At 41.0% G+C, this 24,844-nt stretch overlaps 1 protein-coding gene across 12 annotated transcripts in view; it reads left to right on the top strand.

Moving 5' to 3' along the window:
- The window catches only part of Tenm3 (teneurin transmembrane protein 3), a 723,224-nt gene that overhangs the window by 540,452 nt on the left and 157,928 nt on the right, over positions 1–24,844 (top strand). For all 12 annotated transcript variants that reach the window (XM_029531766.1, XM_029531758.1, XM_029531759.1 and 9 more), the window contains one exon: positions 17,182–17,420. In XM_029531766.1, the coding sequence (XP_029387626.1) occupies positions 17,182–17,420 (239 nt within the window). The remainder of the gene's footprint in view (positions 1–17,181; positions 17,421–24,844) is intronic.

Below are 24,844 nucleotides of genomic sequence, written 5' to 3'. Positions count from 1 at the left end.
ATTAAAATTGAATCATTATGGGGAAAATATTATATTGAAGGCACACTTAAATTCATAAAAACAAAACAAAACCAAAATGGGGTTCTGAAGATACTCAAAGAATGATACTCTGTGTCTCCAACATAAGAGTCTAAGTCTCCCAGACATTTTTTTTTAATCCACACTGAAATAAAGCATCCATCCATTCTAAGAAAGTCTAAGCCAAAACCTCACAGGTGGTCAGAGACTAGAGAAAGCAAAGTCATGATTTGTCTAATGTGATATGATAACGCCATAGATTTAACTTGGTTGTAGAGCAGGCATCAAGCCAATAATTAAAACGTGACAATCGACTGTATGCTAACAGCAGCTGTAAATGAAGGTCGTTTGGTGAGTCAGGATTGAAAGATAGTGGATTCGGGAGAAACTCAAACCACACGCAGTGCAGCATCATGGGAAAAAAAACGAAGGAATGCCTTTGATCCCCATAGACCTAGCATTTCGCCCTAGTGCAATTTTTAAATTAATTAAATTTGTTCCTTTGACAGTTTCATATATCAAAATGATGCATTTCGAGAACTCCTCCCCCCACCCCACCCTGCCAAAACACACACCTCATCCTTTCAAGCCTCATTCTTACGTTCATGTGTTCTTTTGTTTTGTTTCATTTTGTGAGCCACGAAGCTTAGCCAGAGCCATCCGGGTGACCATGGGATGGGAACTCTCACCACTGAGTGTGTCATTGAAGACGACGACTTTACCTTTCCCAGAATTCATCAGTAGCCAGCAGCTCCACGGGAAGGGGGAGGGACCAATGAGCTTCACTCCTATCCATGGCTGACTCTTGACAGACTGACAGCTGGTGCAGAGCCAGCTTGAGCATGCACAGCTGCTAGGAGTTGATAGGCTGGTTCCTGTGTTAGGATAGGATTCCACAGACCTTCAGCTGTCTTTTTTGGCTCTTAGTTTTTTTTGTTTTGTTTTGTTTTTTTCTGCCACCTCTTTTAACAGTTTTCCTTGAGCCCGTGTTGGTGACAGAAGAAATGTCCTATTTATGACTGAACTTGCAATTATCCTTTTAATCTCAGTAACTTGAGTAGCCAGCAATGAGTTTGTACATTCACCACTGTTCATTACAGAGGGAGCTTCTCTGACCTAGACCGAGGAAAGCAATTGTTTACAGGTATAAACAGAAATAGTTCAAAGATTTTGATATCCTATCAAGAAAGCTAAACTGGGTTTGTTTGTTTTGGGTTTTGTTTTTTACTTTATTTACTGTAATGGGTATGAATTCACTCCTGTCCGGTGGGTCTCAAATCCAGTTGGAGTATTTGGTTGCCCACATGACAGTGGTACCACTATTGCTGTTGTGCACACACCTTTGCAAAGCTGGTTAGTGTTGTAGTTCAATCAGGTCACTGACGGGTTAGACAGATGGTGTCCTTTCTTGCCTACCATCTTGCATAGCATCCTTGACTTTACGAAAATTTTCCAGCAGGAAGAAACTTCCAACTTACTTCTAGCTTAATTTCTCAGTTTCTTACAGTCACAGTGTGTGACATCTTCAGCGGTGAGGTCTTACAGGCTAGTTCATGTGGGAAACCAAGAGGAATGGTGGCAGCCTACACTGATGGAGTCTCTGAGGACAATTTTCAAAGGACTCATAGTATCTACTCAGAATAATGTTGTCTTCAGGATATGATGTAAATCAAGCTCCCAGCACATGAATTTTCTCGTTTTTTAGGTAATGACCAAATGACAGTAGTGAGGATGGACCTTTAGAGGATAAGGACACCTAATTGCTTAACAATTGAGCAAAAATAATATGCAACAAAGTACCTCTTTTGCTTCCCCAGAAGTTGGGAAATGTATTTGTCTTAAAGTAGTCATGTCTCACTTTATGTGTGAGGTAGGCCAAGCATAAAATTAAACCATGATAAATTTAGCAGAATAAATTCTCTTGCTTCCTTTCTTGTCATTGCTCAAGAAATATGCAGATTTGTTTTAGACAGGAACCCCAAGTGCCTTAATTTTGTACTTAAGAAAATAATCTTCCAATAATAATGAAAGGTAGTCATATGCTCGAAATATTTAATTAAGTAAAACAGTAAATGTTAGGAGTGAAACAGTAAAAGCCTTTGTGCACCATCAAATGTCTCCGCATCATTTAGAAGTTAGAACACAGTTGTGAGATTTGTTTAAGATATGAAAAGCTTTTGATGGGCTTTGCCTGATGGAGCTACTCTATGACCAGTTTTCTTTTTGTTTGTTTGGTTTTTGCTTTTTAGGTTTTTTTGTTTGTTTGGGGTTTTTGTTTGTTTGGTTGTTTTTTGTTTTTGTTTTCATTTTAGGGACACACTAAGATACAAAGAAAATAAACATTCTTTTTATATGTTATATTTAAAATATACATTTTAATGAAATGTATATATATGTTTATATACATATAAGCATTTACTATGGGCTTAATTTATTTTTGGAATAATTTTCACACATTATAATATTGTATATTCAGCTAATACTTGATTCTAGATCATCAGTAACTTTTAAAAAATAATCATATATAATAACTAACTTTCATACTATCTAGGGAATTCAACCCTTAGTAACTTCTAACATATTTTCAGTCATGTCCGAGCATGATCAGAGGGAAAGGCCACCCGAGCCCTTCCTTGGTCGTAGCTGGTGACTGGGACTTAGCTGTGCCCCTGTTCTGAATATGACCTCATCTTCAAACACGTCTTTCTTAGCCTCAGGGTGGTGAGGTTTCCTGTATTCAGCATTTCACCTTAACCTTGTGGAATTCTGTCCTCTTTGCATGAAGCTTGCATGTATGTGTGCCTTTAGGTATTTTGCATGAATGAGTAGTTTATCTCAGCTTACCGTTGGTACATGATTGTTCTATTCAGAACCTTTTCCTATAGTTCATGTTTCTTCAGTTTTACCGCAGCATTTTCCCCAGACTTCCATCCTCTGGTTTCATTACCACCCAGTAGTTACCCTGCCATGCATATCTGCCTGCCCTTCCAGCTCTTCTGTGGTTTGCTTTCGCCTCCCTTTATCTTTCTCCTCTAAATTCAAGCCCGAGAAAGAACCTGCTTTCTGCTACACTGTTCTGAGAGCCTGTTCTTCTTAGCCCATAGAACAAAATTCTTGGACGTGGCCTTAACCAGCTAAGCCACATCGATTCCCTTTGATAACCTTCTGATTCTGATGCGACCCTCGTTTGTGATTTTGTATCATCGCAACTCAGATGAGAACCACTTAAAATGCTAGTACTCAAAAACCTCCTGTCGCAGCCACATCCTGGGTAATGGATTTTGGCCACTTTCTAGTCACGGTGTGTGGAGCGAGCTTGGGCTTTGAGGCAGATCTGGGTGGACATCTCAACATCCGGTGAACGACATCACCTTGGCTTGTGCAGTTTATCTTTTTTTCCCCCATCAACTGGGACTGATCATGCTTCACAAAGGCTTTATCAAGTTTCACTGAAATGTCCCATGCAGTGTTCATGAGCCTGGTGTCTCTTTGCTTTCCTGAGGTCCTTTCTTCTCCCATGTGTTTTAAAAAAAACCTGATTGAGCATTTTCAAAGGCAAATGGCCACCGCCAAGGCGATAAAGAACAAATAAAGTCATGCCCACGACCGCAAAAGATCATGCTGGCAAATCTTTGAACAGTTAGATCGTAGCCACTGAAGTCTCGGCTGAACTGGAGTGACTTCGTAGAGGAGGGAGGCCGTTTTCAAGCATGGGTTTTAATTTTACAGAAAGGCAACAGTAATATGAGGAAGCCGTTACTTGAGATGTGTTGCCATAGTAGATCAGAAAATAAAGCCTCAAGTTTGCATCCATCCATTCATTCTGCAACATCATTATCATTATTTCCATTGTTATCATCACCAGTAAGTTTTCCACTGTGAAACATTGAGAAAAAAATAGTTTGCTATTGGAGACGTAGAGATGTCATGACTGCTCTGTGTGTATGTTGTGTGTACATTTGTAGGTACAGATAGGTGTGTGCATGTGTGCTCCTGTACATGTGAAGGCCAGAGATCCAGTCAAGTGTCTTTTTTTCTCTGTCAATGTCTTATGTTTTGAGAAAGAGACAGGCTCTCCCGCTGAAGCCAGGGCCCACTGGTCAGTGAATCCCGTCTCCGCCTCCTCAACACTGATACTACAGGCTCACGCCACCACACCTGGTTTTGTAGGTGGTGCTGGGAACCCCCAACTCAGGTCTCCAAACTTGCCCCACCAGCAGTTTACTGATTGAGTTGTCCCCCATCTCCCTGACTGCTTTTGAAGAATCTGAGTTACCTTTCAGAACAAATTTCAAAATTGGAATTCATCTTATAGATTATTTTTGTTTTGCCTTACCTTGAAACCCACTGTATTTATGGAAATTCCTGAGCAATTTAGGAAAGTTGGAAATTATTATGGTAGCGTATCAATCAATACATGGTATGGGCAACAGAATCGTCTAGTGGCATGAATGAAGCACTTCTATTATTCTCAACCTAGTTGAACGGTTTTGGGGAGTAGATTGCTTTAGTTTGGTCAGGGAATCGAACCCAAGGCCTTGCCTGGCACGTCTTCCCCCACTGAGCTGCACCCTGAGCTGCACCCTGAGTGATCTTTTCTTTGTTTGGGGGCAAGGACTCATCTCACACACACACACACACACACACACANAGAGAGAGAGAGAGAGAGAGAGAGAGAGAGAGAGAGAGAGAGAGACTGTCTTGGTTCATACTGAGGTGCTGTCAACATATCTTGAGTTCCGGAATGGCTCTCACTCTTCAAAAGCCTTACATCTATAGCTAAATCTTTACTCTTCAACTGCACTGAAAGAACTTTCCTGAGCAATTTTAAGCATAGATGACAAGACTATCAATAATTAAATGAATCAATAATAAATAAAATCCTGTACAAATAGCACATGATATACTTTAAGAGGTTCATTTTTCCTTTCATTTGAACACATTTGGCACATGCTAACTGCCCTCACTAGACGTGATTGAGATACTAAAATGTAAGGGTATCTATAACATAGATTCATTGGCTTGACATCATGACCATGCTATTAAAATAACTAAACTGTGAAACAAATACTGATCCCCTGAGCCTCAGTAATAATAGTATGAAAATAACTTACCATTTCTGAACGAAGTTTGTGACATCCTCACACTTGATTGCAACAAACCTAAGTACAATGAATTGCAACAATGGTGAGGTGTGTCATAGGGCAGGGTTAGACTTTTTTGTTTTACTTAGGGTTTTTTGTTTGGGTTTGTTTCCGTTATTAGTTTTTTGGTTTTGGTTTTGTTTTTGTTTTTGTTTTTGTTTTTGTTTTTGTTATGGGCCAAGGTTTCTTTATGAAGCTCAGACTTGCTTACCACTGACTATTCTGCTCTAGTCTCCCAAGCCCTATGATTTTAGATGTAAACCTCCTTACCCGGTAAAGCCCCATATAGTTTATACAGCCATGATTATGTTTAAGTGTAATTTTAGGTAGCTCTACTTACATAGGAGTATGAGAACTAGTCGAGCCCTTTCCCCAGTTACCTTCACATAAACTATAATTATCCCTCATTGTTTGCTGAGTTTGGCCAGCACATTATGTTGTGCTCACCATAACAATATGTTCACAGTCGATATAACTATATGTTTAATATATATAATTAATATATAATTAATATGAAGGCAGTTGCTAATATTTTATCTAAAATATCCAGAGCTTTTAATTTCATGCCATTTTTGGTACACTTGCTAATAAGTCATAATAATTCAGGTAGCAGTAACGAAGCTATCTTGTTTATAAGCTTTTCATTTAAGACATTTTTCTTCCTGGGATCACCTCCTAGTGTGAAAGATGTCCAAAGATAATAACACATCAGTTCAGAAGAGTAATAGATTTGAGATCCCAAAGTGCTCTCAGCATGAGGGGGGTCGTTTATCTGCTTCACTAACATACCAGATCACAGCTAGAATCATTACATATTGGTTCTTTTCTTTTAATGTCAAAATAGAGAATTTATATCCTCATATTGACTGATTCCTTAGGAGATGTTTAATTTTCTTCTTTGCAATATTTTTATCTAAAGTTTGTAACAAAATTGGCTTTCTGTAATATTAAGAGACAGCTTAGAATCTAAATATTTCTATTTTATAGTTGTGTTAGTATATTACTAACTATAAAAGTTTTATAATTAAATTTGTTACAATATGACCTTTATATTAGCAGCAAAGTAATCTGTTTTGAGCAAGCCAGCTCTTAGAGTATTCACAGGATCCTACTCATGCATAAATCTGCATTCCTTTCTTAGAGCCATCCGTTTTTAAAATGAACATTGTAAATGGTCAGGATGCTAACAGAGATATGGAGTTTCCATTGATAACAAGATGCTAAGCATCTTTGTTGTTTCTGAGCTGCTTCATCTTCTCAGTTAATCCTCAAAACTGGTCCTTCCGGGTTGAGGTCCCATCTGCTAATTTGTATCCATAGCTGCCCTTGCATCAAGTGCTGCCCCTGCTGCCTCACTGCTGGTTGAGAAACTTGGTTTCAAGCTAGTCTTCTGTGCACTTCCAACTCTCCCCTTAGAACTTAAGCGCTTTGCTGTGTCTCCTGCTTACACCCTGGAAAGCGTGCTTTAAGGGGAATTCTAAAGGATCAAAGGGAAGACTTGAACAGTAATAGTAAGAATTCACTCTGGGCTTTGCGTTTTCAATTACATCGGCATTCTCTTCCCTCTGAACTTGAGTGACAGAATTTTTTTCGGTGCATTGGTTTGTAGATCAGAAGAGACCCCTGCTGTGACCTTTGCCAGGATGTTGTAGGGCTACCTTGGTGGCCAGCCCTGGGAAGGTGGCCTTGGGTGCCAGTTCTTTGTCCTCACAGGTTTCAAAGAAAGAGAACAGCTAGGAAAAGGCAGGGCTACAGAAAAAAATATTTCTATTCCCTTCTTCTCAAAACAGAAAGTAAATTAAATGAGGACACTATGTTTACTTGTATGTATGCATACACCGCAGATGTAAAATATTTGCAACTGAACTTACAGAAGAATCTCTGGAAGCAGTTTAAAAAAATAAATGAATTTTAGCAGCACCAACAAATCGACAGAAAGTTTTTTTTTTTTTTTTTAAGATTTNTTTNTTTTATGTATGTGAGTGCACTGTAGCTGGTTGTGAGCCTTCATGTGGTTGTTGGGAATTGAATTTTTCAGGACCTCTGCTTGCTCAGGTCAACCCCACTTGCTCTGGGTGGGCCCCACTCATTCTGGCCCAAAGATTTATTTATTATTATAATTAAGTACACTGTAGCTGTCTTCCTACGCACCAGAAGAGGGCGTCAGATTTCATTATGGGTGGTTGTGAGCCACCATGTGGTTGCTGGGATTTGAACTCAGGACCTTCAGAAGAGCAGTCAGTGCTCTTAACTGCTGAGCCATCTCTCCAGCCCCGACAGAAAGTTTTTAGAGGAAAAACACAGTTAACATTTTTCCAAACAGCCAGGCGTGGTGTTGCATGCCTTCAATCCCAGCACTTGGGAGGCAGAGGCAGACGAATTTCTGAGTTCGAGGCCAGCCTGGTCTACAGAGTGAGTTCCAGGACAGCCAGGACTACACAGAGAAATAATTTTTTTCCCAAACAAAAAGGTTAATAAAGAGAAATAATAAATCTTCTCATTTGGTACATCATGGAAAATTTATACATCTCAACTAGATTGTTACATAGACTTCTCCATGGTTCAGAAATCCAAGTGATAATGTGAGAATGGAGATCCAACTAAGGAAGTCTTTTATGAGTGAAGATGCCCCACTGAGAGATGTTGCAGAGATGTGTGGAGACACAGATTCTAGAAAAGCAAACTAGAAAACAGAATGTGTCCAGTTAGGTTGAAAAGAGAGGAGCAAGAGAATGGCAAATGTTTAAATATAACAACAACATTAGAAGTGAAGCCAATTATGGCAACGTTCTTAAGAGATGAACCCAAAGGTAAAACAGAACAAAAAATGGACCGATATTGAAAGCAGGCAGGCAGGCAGGCAGGCAGGCAGGAAGGAAGGAAGGAAGGAAGGAAGGAAGGAAGGAAGGAAGGAAGGAAGGAAGGAAGGAAGGAAGAAAAAAAAACTAAAAATATAATGCCATAAAACAGTAAGATATTTAAGCTTGCCCAGATCTGATGAATTGAGTCTTGAATTCCATTTGTTCTAAATTAACTAGACTACATCATGGGCAGTGACTTTCTAAGATGGAGTCTTTTGAGTTGATATGCTCATGTTCTACTGACTTGATAGGAATGTCAAATGTAAACTTAAGCTAAGAAACCAATCCATGAATATCTTACTCTGCTGCTTCTTCCAGTGTGGTCCCTGGATCTACATCAGTGCTTGAACTTCTGCTCACACCACTTAGGTTTTCAGGAGCCTACAAGAAAATTGTACAGGCCGTTTGAAAGACACCAGTATAAGCTATCCAGTGGTCTATTGGTGCCTGCTGTTCAGCTTGGTGGCTTAACTCCTACTACAAAATTTCGCAAGCTCAGCCCATACTCCTAACTCTGTAATTTATCTGGCCACCGTGTTTTCTTTGTGTCAAGGACAGACAACTGTGGCATGCCTTTGCAATGGGGAACAACTGTGGGCTGCCAGGCCGTATGTGCAGCTAAGTCTTCAGTCCTTTATTTACTTCAGGGATGTCAGAATTTGGGGACCAGCATCCTTAGGTGATAGATCTATTTCCAAATCCACTATTAAGTATTTAGGCATTATAAGTAATTGTACTGGGTATCTCTGGGTATGTGTAAGGAATAAGTTGCTTAAAGGCAGGTAAGAAAAACAAATGGCTTTAAATGAGAATGGATCGTTTCCTGGAGCTAGTGAGAAACTCAGTGAGCAATGTACTTGCCCCACATGTCTGAAGACCTGAATCTAGTCCATCAAATCCCTGGGGAAAACTGGGTGTGGCAGTGCTTGTATATAATCTTCATGTTCGTAAGGCTGAGAAAGTGGGATTCCTGAGGATTGCTGGCAGGCTGATCTAGCGTGGTGCAGCCCTAGGTCGCAGAGAGAGAAAGCCATCTCAAAAAAAAAAAAACAAAAAAACAAACAAAAAACAAAACAAAACAAAAAAAAAAAAACAAAAAACAAGGTGGATGACTCCTAAAGTGTGGCGCCAAGGTTGACCTCTGCCTCCGTATGACTGCATATGCATTGCATGTTCACACATGCGCACCTGCCAGCGCGCGCACAACATGTACACACTCACACAAAACAAATGACTTTCTAACTCACACGCTGCAGTTTCTGGGTATGTAGTCTCTGTAAGAATTTAGCCTTTCTTCATTATATAAGGCACTGGTTTGGTTTCCTTTGGTTTGTTTGTTTGTTTGTTTGTTTGTTTCCGATTTCAATCAACTATGAGCATATTTAACTGTACTTCGGACAGCTAACTGTTGGATTGGTACCATAACATTTGAAGCATGATGATGAAAATGTTAAAGCCTGAGGAACAGGTTTTCCGTGATCAGAATGCCTAGGTCAGAGTTCACATGGTCTCTCAGGTATATGTAATTCATTTGAGATTCATGCTGATGACTGTTTTAGTTTAGGTATATATAATTCATTTTAGTTTTCATGCTGTTTACTGTTTTCTCCAGTAAGCCTTAATAGAGACTTGAAGACCACAGTAATTAAATGAGTAACAGTAGGAAAAATGAAAACAGCTAAGCAACTAAGGGATGTTCTATATTTTAATCTATTTTAAAAGTATTATAAGATGAATGCCAAGCAGTCTAGCCATTGTTTTGACATCAAGTGACTTAAACTATTTTAAACTGGGTAGCTAATTTTAGCTTCCATACATTTCCAGGTAAATTTAATCCACGAGTATGGGATTCATTTGCTTTAGATCTGAAAATGTCATTTTGGGAAAGGCGTTTGATGTTCAGGAAATCTTGTGAAACCTTTAATAAGCCTCTTAAATCCAGAGAATTATGTTTTGCCGGAAGGAAGGGGAAACGTATACCTTGAGTTTTTCTTACCTCTTAAATGAAAACTTGGGCTATTGGAAAAGATTTCGAATCTGGCTAAATGCAGCCAGCCTTGTTGGCATGCTACTGAAATCAGAGCATCCAATGTGAAGAGATAGAAATCAATGTATATCCTGGGAGCTTCGTATAGATTCTCCTACGGTGATCAATAAGAGCCGGACACTAAGACATTTTAGTTAAACAGTTTGATGTAAATCACCCTCTTTGTCTAACAAGAACCCTAAGAAGAGGAAGAGATCATCAATGAAGCCTATACAGTAGAGACATTCTCCCTATACCGAGTACAGTAGATGCACACTATACAATAGTGTAAAATACAATGGAAATATTTTTCCAGGTGTCTTTGTGCCCTTAATAAAACTTTCCAATATGCCTTAGGGACAGGAACGGAACACCAACTGCCAGCTCTTTATTCCAATCATCCCTGTTGTATAACACCTGGAAAAAAAAATGTTTTCAATGAAGATAATCATATATTTAGTTAAGCTCATTAAAATTTTGTTCTGTAATTTTACACTTTCTATTTGACCTTTTTTTTTTTTTTTTCCTGCCCTAATCTCTCATGGAGGAAATGACACAGATGACTTTAAATGATGCTACCACACATTTTCCAGAGGTGTTTTTCATTTGGGCGCCTGAAATTTCTAACTTCTTTAGCCATTTACTTCCTTTTGGAGGAAGAGTATGATCATACTAATCCTATGAAGAAAAGTTCAGTATTAACAATTTTTTCTTAAGAACACAGAAGCATGTCATAACTTCCATAATTTTGTACTTTGGAACTAAGTATCAATTTACTGATATTTTATGTGATACAGTTTAGAAAGGCACATTTAATTTACCCCCAAAGTATCTTACCACTAAAAAATCTAATCTCTTGGTGGTAAGTTGTGGAGTATTACTTCGGAAGACAGAAATTAAAAATGAACTTACTCTGGAACAGCACAGGCCTGCTCAGACATAGGATAAAAAAGCAAAATAACATGCATGTGTGTGGGCCTCAGGTAAGAGTAGGTAGAAATGATGACTGCACATGGAAAAGTGAGTTTGAATCCCCCGCATGCTAGTAAAAACCTAGGTAGGGTAATGGCCACCCATAATCCCAGCCCTGGGAGGCAGAGAAAAGAGGATATGGTATGCCATGGAGGCTAGTGGGCAGGAATGGGTTGGCCACCCTGTCTAATAAGGTTCAGTGAGTGAAACTATCTCACAAGGAGGTGCAGAGCAGAGGAATAGGACATTGCTTCAGGGATATAACACACACACACACAAAACACACACACACACACACACACACCAGGGCAAGAAGGGAGAATGAACTTATTCACTTGGACAAAGAGAAAGGAAAAAAAAACCCAAACAAACATGCTTTGAAGGAAACATTGTGGGGGCTCTGAACATTTGAATTCCCAGGGTTGCAGAAGGGGGCAGACAGGACTGAAGAATAATTGGAAATTATCAAAATCCTCAGGGAGACCCAAAGACTAGAGTTACTAAGCAGTGGCCAAGAAGACAGGAAATGGGGACAAGAAGAAAGAGGAGGAAATCCAGTCTTTGCCCCCCACTAACTTTATATTTGTGATGTGACCCATAGACGGATACATCATAGAATCCATTCAAAATACAAACTAGAACGCAGGCTAGGAACGGAAATGCAAAGGATGGTCCAAAGGCAAATCAGCAAAGAAACAGATCTTACCATTTCCAAAGACAAAAGAGCGAGCTCTGATTGTGCTCCATATCCAGTAATCCTTGGCGTGTGTAGTCACTGGCTGCACAGCGCTCCAAGTTAATGAGGCAGCAGAGCTCTGTCATTCCTGGCCTCTCATTGTAGTAGTCCTTGTTGTTGTTAAATAGAATGCCCCTCCCCTCACAATTCCAAAGCCACAAAGCAACTTCGAGTGTTCAGTGACCTTCCGCACCAGCTGTCTTTGGGGCTTTGAAATTGATTTTCCTCATCTCAGTTTCTGATAAATCTGTCTTCAAGTGTGCCTCTCTAGTTCATCGCCAGAGTGTCAACAGTGCTACCAATAGCCGAGGCACTGTAGGCAGGCATCATGCAGGGCATCATTAGACATGAGAGGGAAATCAGCCGGCTCCCGTGTGTTCTATGTTAAAACGCGGCCACTGATGCTTTATTACTGAGTACAATGGGGGCATTCCCACAGGAGTCAATTCTTTTACTATTTCTTTTCTTCTTTCCTCTTTCTTCCTTCCTCTCTTTCCTTCCTTCTTTCTTCCTTCTTTCTTTCTTTCTTTCTTTCTTTCTTTCTTTCTTTCTTTCTTTCTTTCTCTTCCTTTCTCCTTCCCCCCTTTCTTTCTTTCTTTCTTTCTTTCTTTCTTTCTTTCTTTCTTTCTTTCTTTCTTTCTTTCCTCCATTCTGTTTGCCATCCCCAAATATGGTCTGAGGAGTAAAGAAAAAACATTCAGTCTTTATTCTACAAACCTCCTGGGGGAAGCCAGGTCAAAACATATGCTTTTTTATAGTAATTTCTTCTGTGAGCATATAGTCTGGCAAGGACCTAGGACGAGAGGCTGATGACATGCAGACAGGAGCTTCGTCGACAATTTGGTGACAAGGTAGTTTTTCCCTGTGGAAAGTCATTATGCATGCTTCACCTAGCTGAATTTCAGTATTCATGAAATATTTTTGGAGTTCTAAACATAAAGGAAGCACTATATTGAATCTTGAAAAAGTATTTTTTTTAGGTGTCGGGGCAGGGCGGAGACATAAAGATCTGTAATGATGATGGCATATTCCTCTTTCATACAATGCAATGGTAAAGGTATTGTTGCCTTTCAAAAGATAGCATTCCAGGGCTGGAGAGATGGCTCAGCGGTTAAGAGCACTGAGTGCTCTTCTGAAGGTCCTGAGTTCAATTCCCAGCAACCACATGGTGGCTCATAACTATTCGTAACAAGATCTGACGCCCTCTTGGAGTGTCTGAAGACAGCTACAGTGTACTTACATATAAAAAAAAAGATAGCATTCCATCCCTACCTCAGAAGTAGCTCTACCAAATGCAAGACCACATGTTTTGTGCTATAGCGCAAAACCCATAGACATAGATCTTTCCTTCTGGGCCTAAGAACCTGTACATGGATGCTTTACCACGTCTGTTCTGAAGTTAGACGTGACCTGACGTAGTCAGTCATCCTACAAATAATAATCTTGATTCTTCGCTTGCATAGTAGAAAGGTGTCAGAAAATCCTGAGTGCCCATTGTTTGAGACTATATGACAGTGGTGAGGTGCTGCTCTGTCGGTACTGTCTACATGTGGGCATTGATGATGTGCCGTCTTGCCCGTGTTCTAGTCTGAATCAACTCTGATACGGGCAGTCTTTTAGATAGACGGGGGAAAAAATGCCCCACTTAAGTGGGTAAAAGTAGTTTCCTCCACCACCACCACCCCCTCCCCCCAGTTAAAATAATGCTTTCTCTTGCAGTAGCAAAAGTGAATGTATGCACGAAATAAACTAGAAACTCCTCTGAGGGCACGGATTTTTCAGTTCTACTAATATTGATCAATAATGTTGCTGAAGGTTGAAGCCAGCACTTTGTGTCTTTTTTAGGCACATAGTGTTCCACTGAAGTGCACCCCTGGAATCTACATTTGTGTTCATAATAATATATCCAAGTTGCATTTTTTTTTATCTAAAGAAAACAATCTCATGGCAATTTAAACCCGGGATTTGAAAGAGGTCCTTGGCAGAATCGCCAGTCACAGTGTATATTGATCGCTCAGGTTTGCACATGGAAACAGGGATGTTTAATCTGAAGTCAGAAATCTATTAAAGGCATATCATCATGCTTATAGATATTCACGTTTCTAGTGTCTAGTGTTAAGCGCTCAGGACATGGCCTTGAGAGTCGCACAGACTCGGGTGCAAATGCCATCTGTCATTAAGAAATTACCCAGGCCTCTTCATATCAGTCATTGCTTCATTGCTGTGACAAAAGACTTGAGGCGTGAACAGTTCATTCGAGCTTGTGATTTTAGTCTACCATAGCCTGCTCCATTGCGCTTAGGTGTGTGGCAAAGCAGAAATATGATGCTAAGGATGACGAGGGGAGTGAAGCACCTACCTCATGGTTCCCTAGAAAGGGGGAGGAGAGATACAGGAAGAGACATGAGAGGGCAAGACATGAGAGGAGGATGGATGGAGAGAGAAAGAGAGAGATGAAACATGATAGATGAGAGAGATAGATGATAGATAACTGGTAGATAGATAGATAGATAGATAGATAGATAGATAGATAGATAGATAGATAGATGAATATGTGGAAGAAAGTACAAATTTTCTATCGCATTACCCCAGTGACAAAAGCCTTCAAGAAGGCCTCACCTCCCAGTCTTTACCACCTGCCAAAGATGCTATCACACCCTGACTCCATTGTTGGATTGGAACACTGATGAGTATACTAATTATATGTCTGGGTGGATCCCACCCACTAAAGCCAGCCATACTGGTTCTTTCCTCGAGGCTTCCAACTTTTTAAATATGTCTTCATCTTCTTTTTTTTTCCTAAGCAGTAATATACCTAAAATCTTGAGTTTAACTCTGTCCAACACTCACGTGGTACTTTCTACGTTTGAAGTATTTTACAGTCCTTTACAGTCAATTTGAACCTCATAAGTCCTATGATATAGATAAATGCAGGGAGAGGTTAAGGAACTTTTCCAAAGACATGAACCTAGAGAACAGGAAAGATTTTAAACGTTAGCAGTCTAACTTCCCAGGTCTGTGCTATGAAGTCCTTAACCTGTTTGATATATTTAGTCTTTTTAAAATACACAATAAGTGTGTGAGTGTTAAAATGGAAAATGCTTAACTATGACCCCATAAACGCATCTCACATAAAGGCTATGCCATATTATGAGAGAGAATGAAAGGACACTTTTAACCTCTTGAATATAAAAAATTATAGCCTGCTGGCTACACTGGACACCTTAGAACAGGATGTAATAATAGTTCATGCTAGGACTCTGATCTGAACAGTATTATCATGCTAATGAAAGCCATGAAACACACAGTGTTTTTAAATTTGAACGCCTTTTGATTATTAACAAGAATCTAAGAGAACTTGAGACTGAGAGGGGTGCATGGTAGGAAGCGGATGTGGAATCAGACATAGAAGAGGACGCAGGACTGAGGTGATCAAAATATATTATATACATATATGAAATTGTCAAAGAGTAATAAAATAGGAAAAATAGAAGACTAGGCATCCGTGCTCCAGATACCTATGTAGCAGAGGATGGCCACGTCTGACATCACTGGAAGGGGAGGCCCTCGGTCCTGTGGAGGTTTTATGCCCCAGCGTAGGGGGATGCTGGAGCAGTGGGGCAGGAGTGGGTGGATGGATGGGGGAGCACCCTCATAGAAGCAGGGGGGAGGGGAGAGGGTGGAAGTGATTGGGGGTTGTGGAGGGGTAACTGGGAAGTGGGGTATCATTTGAGATGTAAAAGAATATCCCAAGAATACTTAGTTACTTGGTATTCTTGTTATGTTTTCTTTACATTGCTACTTAAACATTTTTAAGCTGCAGTTTTGAAGCAGTTTGCCCTAATGTCTATAGCTTAGCCTTCAGAGAACCTGTGTCATCTACAGCCTGCCTCACTGGCCTCGGCGTTGATTCTGACTGGGGTTTCAGACGTGGTCTGTGCGTCTCCCCCTCCAGCAGCCACCACCGCAAGCTTTACCTTGCTATTTACCCTCGACATGCGCTGAAAATAGAACAGTTGGCAAAGAATTGTCCAGCTGCCCGCCAGGGTTACGAGTCCTCAGCAAGGAAAGAGCAGGTGGGAAGGAGAACCCTTCCATGGGTGTCTAGAAAGTCAGTGAGGAGTCAGAGCACCAGCAGGACATGGCTACATGCGTGCACACGAGCACACAATCTCCTGTAGTGAGCATACACACACACAGCTGTGAACAATGACCAGTTTTATCATATGTGTTATGAGGGATCCTCAGGAGGCCCTTCATCATTGCGCAGGCTGCTTTTCACCTTTCGCTGGGTGGGTCCCACGGATGTTCCAGCATGCTTTTGTTCAGGAGACAGGGTGACTCAGGTAACTCACGCATCTCTCAAGAGGTCCACTTGAAACCATACGGATTATTTGGGCGCATACACCCTGCTATATACAGCATCAAAATTATTCTGAGGTCACTTTTATGATCTAGTTCTTAAATTGAAACGTTGCCTTAACTTTAACTTTCAGAAGCATGGGAGGGTCACTGAGGTGGATCGTCAGGTAACGATGCTTGCTGTCAAGTTTCACAACCTGCATTGCATCCTTGGGACCCACAAAGAGAAAGACAAGAACTGACTTCCTCAAGTTGTCTTTGATACATGAGTGCTTGCACCTACACACACACACACACACACACACACACAAGGTAGATAGATAGGTAGATGATAGATGAGAGAGAGAGAGAGAGAGAGAGAGAGAGAGAGAGAGAGAGAGAGAGAGAGAATGTTCTTAGGTATGTAAGTAGATAGATAGATAGATAGATAGATACATAGATAGATACATAGATACATAGATAGATACATAGATACATAGATACATAGATAGATACATAGATAGATACATAGATAGATACATAGATAGATACATAGATAGATAGATAGATAGATAGATAGATAGATAGATAGATAGATAGATAGATACATAGATACATAGATAGATACATAGATAGATACATAGTCAGATGTTTAAAACAAATATCATATGTAGCAGGGCTTGGCACTGTAGTTCACCTGTCAGAGCACCTGCTTAATGGGTTTGATGACCTGTACCTCATAAACCTGAGGTGGAGTGTGTCAGCACACTCTGCAACCCAACACTCAAGAGGCAGAGCTGGAAGATCAGAAATCCTATATCATGCTCAGTTATATAGTGAGTTCAAAACCAGCCTGGGTTATATGAGACCTTATCTAAAGAAACAAAATATATAAAGCAACGAGAGGAAGGGTGGGAAGGGCGGGAACGGCAGAAGGAGGGAAGAAAGGAGAAAGGGAGACCAAGAGAAAGAGCAAGAACATGTTCAAGAGAAACCAAAGAGAGCTAGTTCCTGTGTGTCTATGTTAACATATTCCTCTCTTCCCATGCCTGTGTCTTATGATGATATTCTCCCTTTCCACAGGCATTTCCTATTCAAAACAGGGACAGGGACGACGCCACTGTTCAGTACGGCAACCCCGGGATACACAATGGCATCTGGCTCTGTTTATTCTCCGCCTACCCGGCCACTTCCTAGAAACACCCTATCAAGAAGTGCTTTTAAATTCAAGAAGTCTTCAAAGTACTGCAGCTGGAGGTGCACCGCTCTGTGTGCTGTAGGGGTCTCGGTGCTCCTGGCCATTCTCCTCTCCTATTTTATAGGTAAGAGCAAACTTTTAAGCCGTTCTGCCTGTAAACTGATGCATTATATGATTCTGTTAGTCTTGTTTGGTCTTGAATATATTTTGGAGGATTATTTTGTGAAGGCGGTGTTGAACCATATTAGATCATGAACTTTTTATGTAATTCCAGTATATATAATAAGTAGGAAAACTGGCTTGGTAGATGTCTTAGTCAGGGTTTCTATTCCTGGACAAAACATCATGACCAAGAAGCAAGTTGGGGAGGAAAGGGTTTATTCAGATTACATTTCCATACTGCTGTTGATCACCAAAGGATGCAGGACTGGAACTCAAGCAGGTCAGAAAGCAGGAGCTGATGCAGAAGCCATGGAGGGATGTTACTTACTGGCATACTTCCCCTGGCTTGCTCAGCTTGCTTTCTTATAGAACCCAAGACTACCAGCCCAGAGATAGTCCCACCCACAATGGGCTCTTCCCCCTTGATCACTAATTGAGAAAATGCCTTACAACTGTATCTCATGGAGGCATTTCCTCAACTGAAGCTCCTTTCTCTGTGGTAACTCCAGCTTGTGTCAAGTTGACACAAAACCAGCCAGTACAATTGACCCCTTGTGAACTTTACACACAAACACATCACAAGTAAGCCTCAACCCATTCTTATTCATTCCCAAGACCTAAATAACTTTAAAAGTCCCACAGTCTTTGCAAATTCTTAAAATTTCAATCTTTTTAAAATATCTTTTAAAATCCAAAGTCTTTTTACAATTGAAAGTTTCTTAACTGTGGGCTCCACTAAAATACTTCCTTCAAGAGGGAAAAACATCAGGGCACAGTCAAAAGCAAAAGCAAAAGTAAACTCCAACTGTCCAATGTCTGGGATCCACTCACGATCTTCTGGATTCCTCCAAGGGCTTGGGTCACTTCTCCAGCCCTGTCCTTTGTAGCACACAGCTTGTCTTCTAGGTTCCAGCTGCCTGTAGTCCACTGCTGCTGCTGTTCTTGGTGGTCATTCATGGTACTGGCATCTCCAAACACTGCTGGCTTCTGCTGTAACTAGACCTCAGCAACAGCCTCTCATAGGCTCTCTTCATGGTGCCAAGGCTCAATTCCTTTGCATGACCCCTTCAATCCAGGGACATCAATTGCTCCTGAGACTACACCTTCCCCAAGGGCCTTCCATGGCCTCTCACAGTGCCAAGTCTCAGTTGCTCTTCATGACCCATTCATGCCTTCAAACAAGTACCACCTGGGTGACTCTTACATATTACCAAGTCCAGCCACAGCACAAGGTACAGCCTTGGCTATCTCTGGAACACAGCCTCTGTGCTCTCAGAAAACACTTCCCAGAAGATTTCACCTCAGTGATGCTGGTCTCTTCTTAATCACAGCTAATTTCTTAGCTCCAACTAACCAGCATCAATAGTCCCAGTAATGCAAAGTTTTTGCTTTAGTATCTTGTTAATCACAGCTGATTCTTCAGCCCCACCTAACCAGAACCACAGAATCTTCACAATCAAAATAGTAACAGCCCTGAAAAGAGTCCTTTGTGTTCCCTCTGAAATTTCACAAGCCAGACCTCCATCTTCTGTACTGTTCTCTACATTATCTTTGAAACATCTACACAACATCCCACAGAGCTCTTAACACCAAATGGATCTTCTAGCCCAAAGTTCCAAAGTCCTTCCACAGTCCTCCCCAAAACATGATCAGGTTGTCACAGGAATACCCCACTTCTGGTACCAACTTCTGTATTAGTCAGTCTTCCACTAGCAGCCTTTGGATGAAGAAGTAGAACTCTCAGCTATGCCTGCACCATGCCTGCCTGCATACTGCCATGCTCCCGCCTTAATGATAATGGATTGAACCTCTGAATCTGTAAGCCAGCCGCAATTAAATGTTTTTTTTAATATGACTTGCCTTGGTCATCGTGTCTGTTCACAGCAGTAAAACCCTAACTAAGACAGTAAATAATTTCTATAAGGTAATTCATGGACATAAATGTGACTGTTATTGATGCCATCACTCATGAATCACTGATGTCTAGGACATTTCCTAGATACAAAATCATTCATGGACTTGCAGGATTTGACACTGTGTAGGGATCTCCCTGAGTCCGTGTCTGTGCACATTAATTAAGAGCTTTCTGCTATCCGTGGTATTATATGTCTTTCAGTGAACTCAACTGTCTACATGTAAAGTTCAACACTAAGGACCATTGTCTTCTATTCAAGAACACCCCAGAGAACTGTACCTCATAAGTAATGCGTGATTTTGTTGCCATTAATATATGGGTGGGTCTCACCTCTTCTAATGCTCATGTCTTCCACTGAGTCCTAACCAGGATTCTGAAAGCTCCTCCTATATTTCTTGATGTTTAACTTTTTCATAATGGGTTTGAGCATCTAGACTGCTGGCAGTGGCTTTCTTAAATGTCAGAAAGACTCCATGGTATTTTGATCTGCTTCTAGGGAATAAGGAAAAGTCCTCCACATTGAAATGCTAATGGCACCCACTAAGATAAATCACAGGCTGTGTGGCTTATGCACCAAGAGCAACAGCCAGCGATGCATCTCCAAGTTTACAAAACAATTTGTGATGCCCCATGAAATTCTATCATGAAAGACGAGCATCCCCAGAGTTCTGTATAGAATGCTATATGCTCTTGCAGCGGGCCCCCACCAGTCCCGGCAATCCACCTCGGATATAAATTATGTTCTTGGGAATGTGAAGTAACCATTTTGAGTCTCTGTGGTTAATGGAAATGCAGAACTGTAGAGCATGAAAGAACTTGGGAGATAATTGAGTCTGGGTTGACGGCCGTGTGTCATGTTATGTACCTGTTATTCTGAATTCTTAGACCATGGATGACATCACTAATGATTCAAAGCTCGGTTTCAGTGTGAACATGGAGATGTCCTCATTATCCTCATCAGAGTGCTCAGACAACCCTTCCAGCAGTCACCACCCGTCACTCAAGACGGAGGCAAGATGAAATCCACCCGTCCATCATTTTTTTTATCCAAGTTTATTTCCTTCTCCTAGCAGAGCAGATAACACATCACCACTACATAGCACCCCAGCGAGACCACGCCACAGTGTTGATGCTCTCAGGTGGACAGGCAGCTTTAGTACTCATTTCTAGTCATCATTTAAGAAAATACCCCCGCCATTAAGAGTCCTCTCTAGTTAGCTGTATAAAATATTTGTAGCGGTCAGAAGTGGGCAGAAGAATTTTAAATGAATTTGAAGTTCGAGAGTCTTAGGTGGAAGGTGATCAATTACCCATATGTGTTTGTAGGGGATTGCCACATGGATACAGCTGCGGGGGTGGACTTCAACATTTGGGATAATTACTCAGTATCTGTTGTGATTGGCGGGTATCTAACCTTGCGGTGGTTTGAAGGTCAACTTGACTTGATTTCATTTTATTTTGGCCGTGTGACTACCAGGGAAAGCTAGTGATATTACATGACTGCTTGCGTTCTTTTGAAAAGACCCATCAGTAAATATAATAATAGGACTTCCAAATAAAAACTGAAAAAAAAAAGCCCTTTTTTTTTTTTTTTTGCATTGGCAGATTTATTATTTGGCGCCCCATTCTTTTTGTCTTCTGGTACCATGAATACACACATGTCCCTTTTCTTTTTCTTCACATGGGAACATGAAATTTACATAGCTAAACCACTCATGTGTTCCTTTCAGCTCAATAACCCTGTTTTTACAGCACCTGTGTTTGGATTGCATTAAAGTCATGGGAAATAAGGCAATAAATTCCAATGTTATGTAGCAAAAAATTACTTTAATGGTAAAAGTGTGTGCTTAGATTTCTCATCGACTTCCCTGTGTCCAAATGACCATCACGCTAATGCGACTGTTTATCGGTCAGTTAAAGCATTTTGTTCCTTTCGTCAGTTTGTGTGATAAATCTTGTTTTGATTAAAGATGTTGCCTTCACCCTTGAAAAGAGAATAGACGCTTCTCTCGGGGAAGGTTGTCCTTGGCTAGTTAGTGTTGCCTGTAAAGCAGGGATGGATGGAGTAGAGGCGTGGGGGATGGCGGGGGGAGGAGATGTCCCCGCACAGGCCAGCTCAGTCCCATAGCACAGGGGCATCACTAGTGAGACCGTTGAATCCTCAAATCCACTTCAGCCCATTTGTATACATTATGCCATCCTTAGACCTTTGTTTTTCCGTCTCTCAGATTGATTATTTATGGAAAGCAAAAGCTTAAGAAATGAGGGGGGTTTTCTGTTGTTTCTTTGTTTTTGTTTTTGTTTTGTTTTATAAAGCAAAAGAAATGATTCCAAACTATTTAAGAATATGTTTTGTACCCTCCAGTATAACAATGAAAAGTTTGGAGAATAAGTCTGTCTGTAACCTGCCTCTTTCCTGAGGTGAAGTCCCAGGAGGGCTGAGGTGGATAACTTCTGAAGACGAGGGAAGGGGGTGCAGGGGAAGACAGACATTGGTGTTTGTTTTTACTTGTTGCTATGAAACATTCAAAGAATGCAGGAAGACCTGTGTACAAGGTGAAAATTAATTGTGATCATAGGACGCCACTCTCAGCAGCCAGACAGGTGTTTGCTGCTGAGCCCCGCAGTCCGTTAGATCCGTAGAACACCGGGGTGGAAGGAGAGACCTAGGTCACTCAAGTTGTCCCTTGCAGCTATTTTTCCGTGTGTGTGTGTGTGTGTGTGTGTGTGTGTGTGTGTGTGTGTGTGTGTATGGTTGTGTGTGTGTATGTGTGTGTGTGTGTTTGTGAGATTGTGTGTATGGTTGTGTGTGTGTATGGTGTTGTGTGTGTGTCCTTGTGTGTGCATGTGATTGTGTGTATGGTTATGTGTGTGTATGTGTGTGTGTGTATGTGTGTGTGTGTATGTGTGTATATGTGTGTGTGCATGTGATTGTGTGTATGGTTGTGTGTGTGTGTGTTTGTGAGATTGTGTGTATGGTTGTGTGTGTGTGTGTGTGTGTGTGTGTGTGCATGTGATTGTGTGTATGGTTGTGTGTGTGTGTGTGTGTGTGTGTATGCCATTTGGAGGGTGGTTAGGGACAGTCTTGCTCTCTAGTCCTAACTGGAGTGATTCTGGTTCTATAGAGTAGGCTGGCCTCAAATTCACAGCAATCCCTATGTTTCTCCCTCCGGAGTATTGAGATTATAGGAGTCACCCACCACTCCGGGCTTTTCTGTTTTGTTTTGTTTTTTAAACCTGAAGCAGTATTTATTAAAGATATGAATATTTGGCCTTCTATGTTAAATAGTTTATATTATTAATTTGATCAAACTCATTTTTGCTACACATCGTATAGAATTGTTAAGCAGATATATCAATGTTCCTTACAGCTAATAGCTTCCACACCATACCTATAAAATCGAAGTGGCATTTTAAACATACTCTTAAATTTATTCAGGAACTTCACTGATTTTCGTTGGTGCTACACATAGATCCAGGGCCTCACACATGCTAGGCAAGTGCTCTTCCAGAGACCTCTCAGCGTTCTAGTGCTGAGCTCTGACCCAGTTCCTCTGTAACCATTTTAAATCGGTGTTTTCCTGATAGATATTAAGGGTGAAAATTGGCTCTTCATTCTAGAAACTAAGAATCAAGGTCTCAGGCTGTGTGTAAAAAGCATTCTTTAACATTGCATGCTTTCCTAATACTTACTGGAGAAAATCACCAAAAAGGAAAAATAGCCCAAACAGAAAAATATCTAGTTTTAGCTAAAATACTGAACCAATAGCTTTATGTAGTCAGTTCTTTCTTTATTAGCCAGTGGGGAAGGTATGTATGTATATATACATGCTCACATGTTACATGTGTGTATGCTGCTCACATGTTTCATGTGTACGTGCACATGCTTACATGTTACATGTGTATGTGTGTACATGTGGAGTCCAGGTGTCATCATCTTTAGTTTTGAGGCTGAGTCTCTCCCTGAACCTGGAGCTGGCTCATCATATGAACTAGCTGGCATAAAGCTCCAGGAATCTGCATGTCTGCATCTCCCCAGTGCTGGGATTACAGCCATGAGTCACCACACACAGCTCTTCACATGTGTGTCGGTGACATGAACTCAATTCCTCATGCTCGCATACCAAGCACTTTATTGACTGAGCCATCTCCCCAAACCCCCGATCTAGCATGTTTCCTTGAACTGGAGCTTGAGAGACGACAAAGGGAGTTGGGTGTTGCCTGATGTTAATGACAGGTCTCTGAAGAGAGGCATATGAAGAGGAGCTAACACATATCTCCAGGAGTACCTAGAAACTACACACCAGACATTGCTTGAGATTGTATATGGATGTCCACGTTTAGATTTCACAACCCAATAGACTATCTCCAATTAACTAAAGTAAATCCATTACTTTTAAACAACCCTGCCTAACGTCACACAGCTAAGATACAAAGGCGATGAGTTCAGAAATGATCAAGTATCCTGTTTTATTTTAACTGTATTTGACGATGTTTCGAAAGAACCGTAAACCTGGAAGAGATTTAAGAAACTTAAACATTGGAGTGAAAAAAATCATCTAATCTCTGTTTACAAGGCTGCTTTTGGGCATTCCAGAAGAGATAACTTGAGGGATGGGGGCCAGACTTCTGCTTTTTTCCCACTTGAATGAGTCCAGGTACCTCTTGGGAACCTCCCTGAAATGTGTGTTCTGAGTCAGCAGATCTACAGTGAGAACCAAGACTGTGAATCTCCAACAGGCTCCAAGATGCTGCCGCTGGGGCCCATAGAACCTATTTGGGCACCAACGATCTCCACAGGGCTGTCAAATGCTCCATTTGATGATCGAAATGCCCTGTTGGCACCCTGTCCAATTCATTAACCGCCAGTCACATCTGGATGTGGAGCGCTTGAAGAAGGGTGGCTCGTTAATTTAATGAAGTGAAGTTTTCCTTTTCCTCTTAATTAATTTAAACTTGATCAGCCACAGGTGGCCAGTGGCCGCCATTGGGAGACTTCAGGACTTTGACCCTGGTAGAAAACAAGGCTTTGGTGAGGCTATCATGAGGCCGGCTGAAGAGGAGTCCCTCGGCTGATGTACGACACAGTCCGTATGTTGTCATTGTGCTATCCCAATTAAGGGATTGGGGACGTCTTCTCACTAGTCGCCTGATGGTTTTCTTTCTACTCCTGAGCTCCCAATTAAAATCCTCTCTGACCTTTAAGGCGATAGTCCCTTATGGGATGGAAATCCGTGATTACTAAGCATAATGTTAAGTCTGAGGATGATACTGACTGTGGAACTATGAAAAAAAAATGCCTGACCTACTTTGATATCCCCTAATTTATTCATCCCCCTTTTTTTTTCATCCTCCATCCACTCCAAAATTGGAATTTTAAAGATGAGCAGTCGCCAGCAGAATGGGTGCGGATTATGTTCTGTAACTTGCAATCACTGCTGTTTGTATTCACAGTTTATACGGTGGACTCT

This window comes from Mus pahari, chromosome 19, assembly GCF_900095145.1.
Source record: "Mus pahari chromosome 19, PAHARI_EIJ_v1.1, whole genome shotgun sequence".
Lineage (NCBI taxonomy): Eukaryota > Metazoa > Chordata > Mammalia > Rodentia > Muridae > Mus > Mus pahari.
This window is presented reverse-complemented; position numbering and strand designations above follow the sequence as displayed.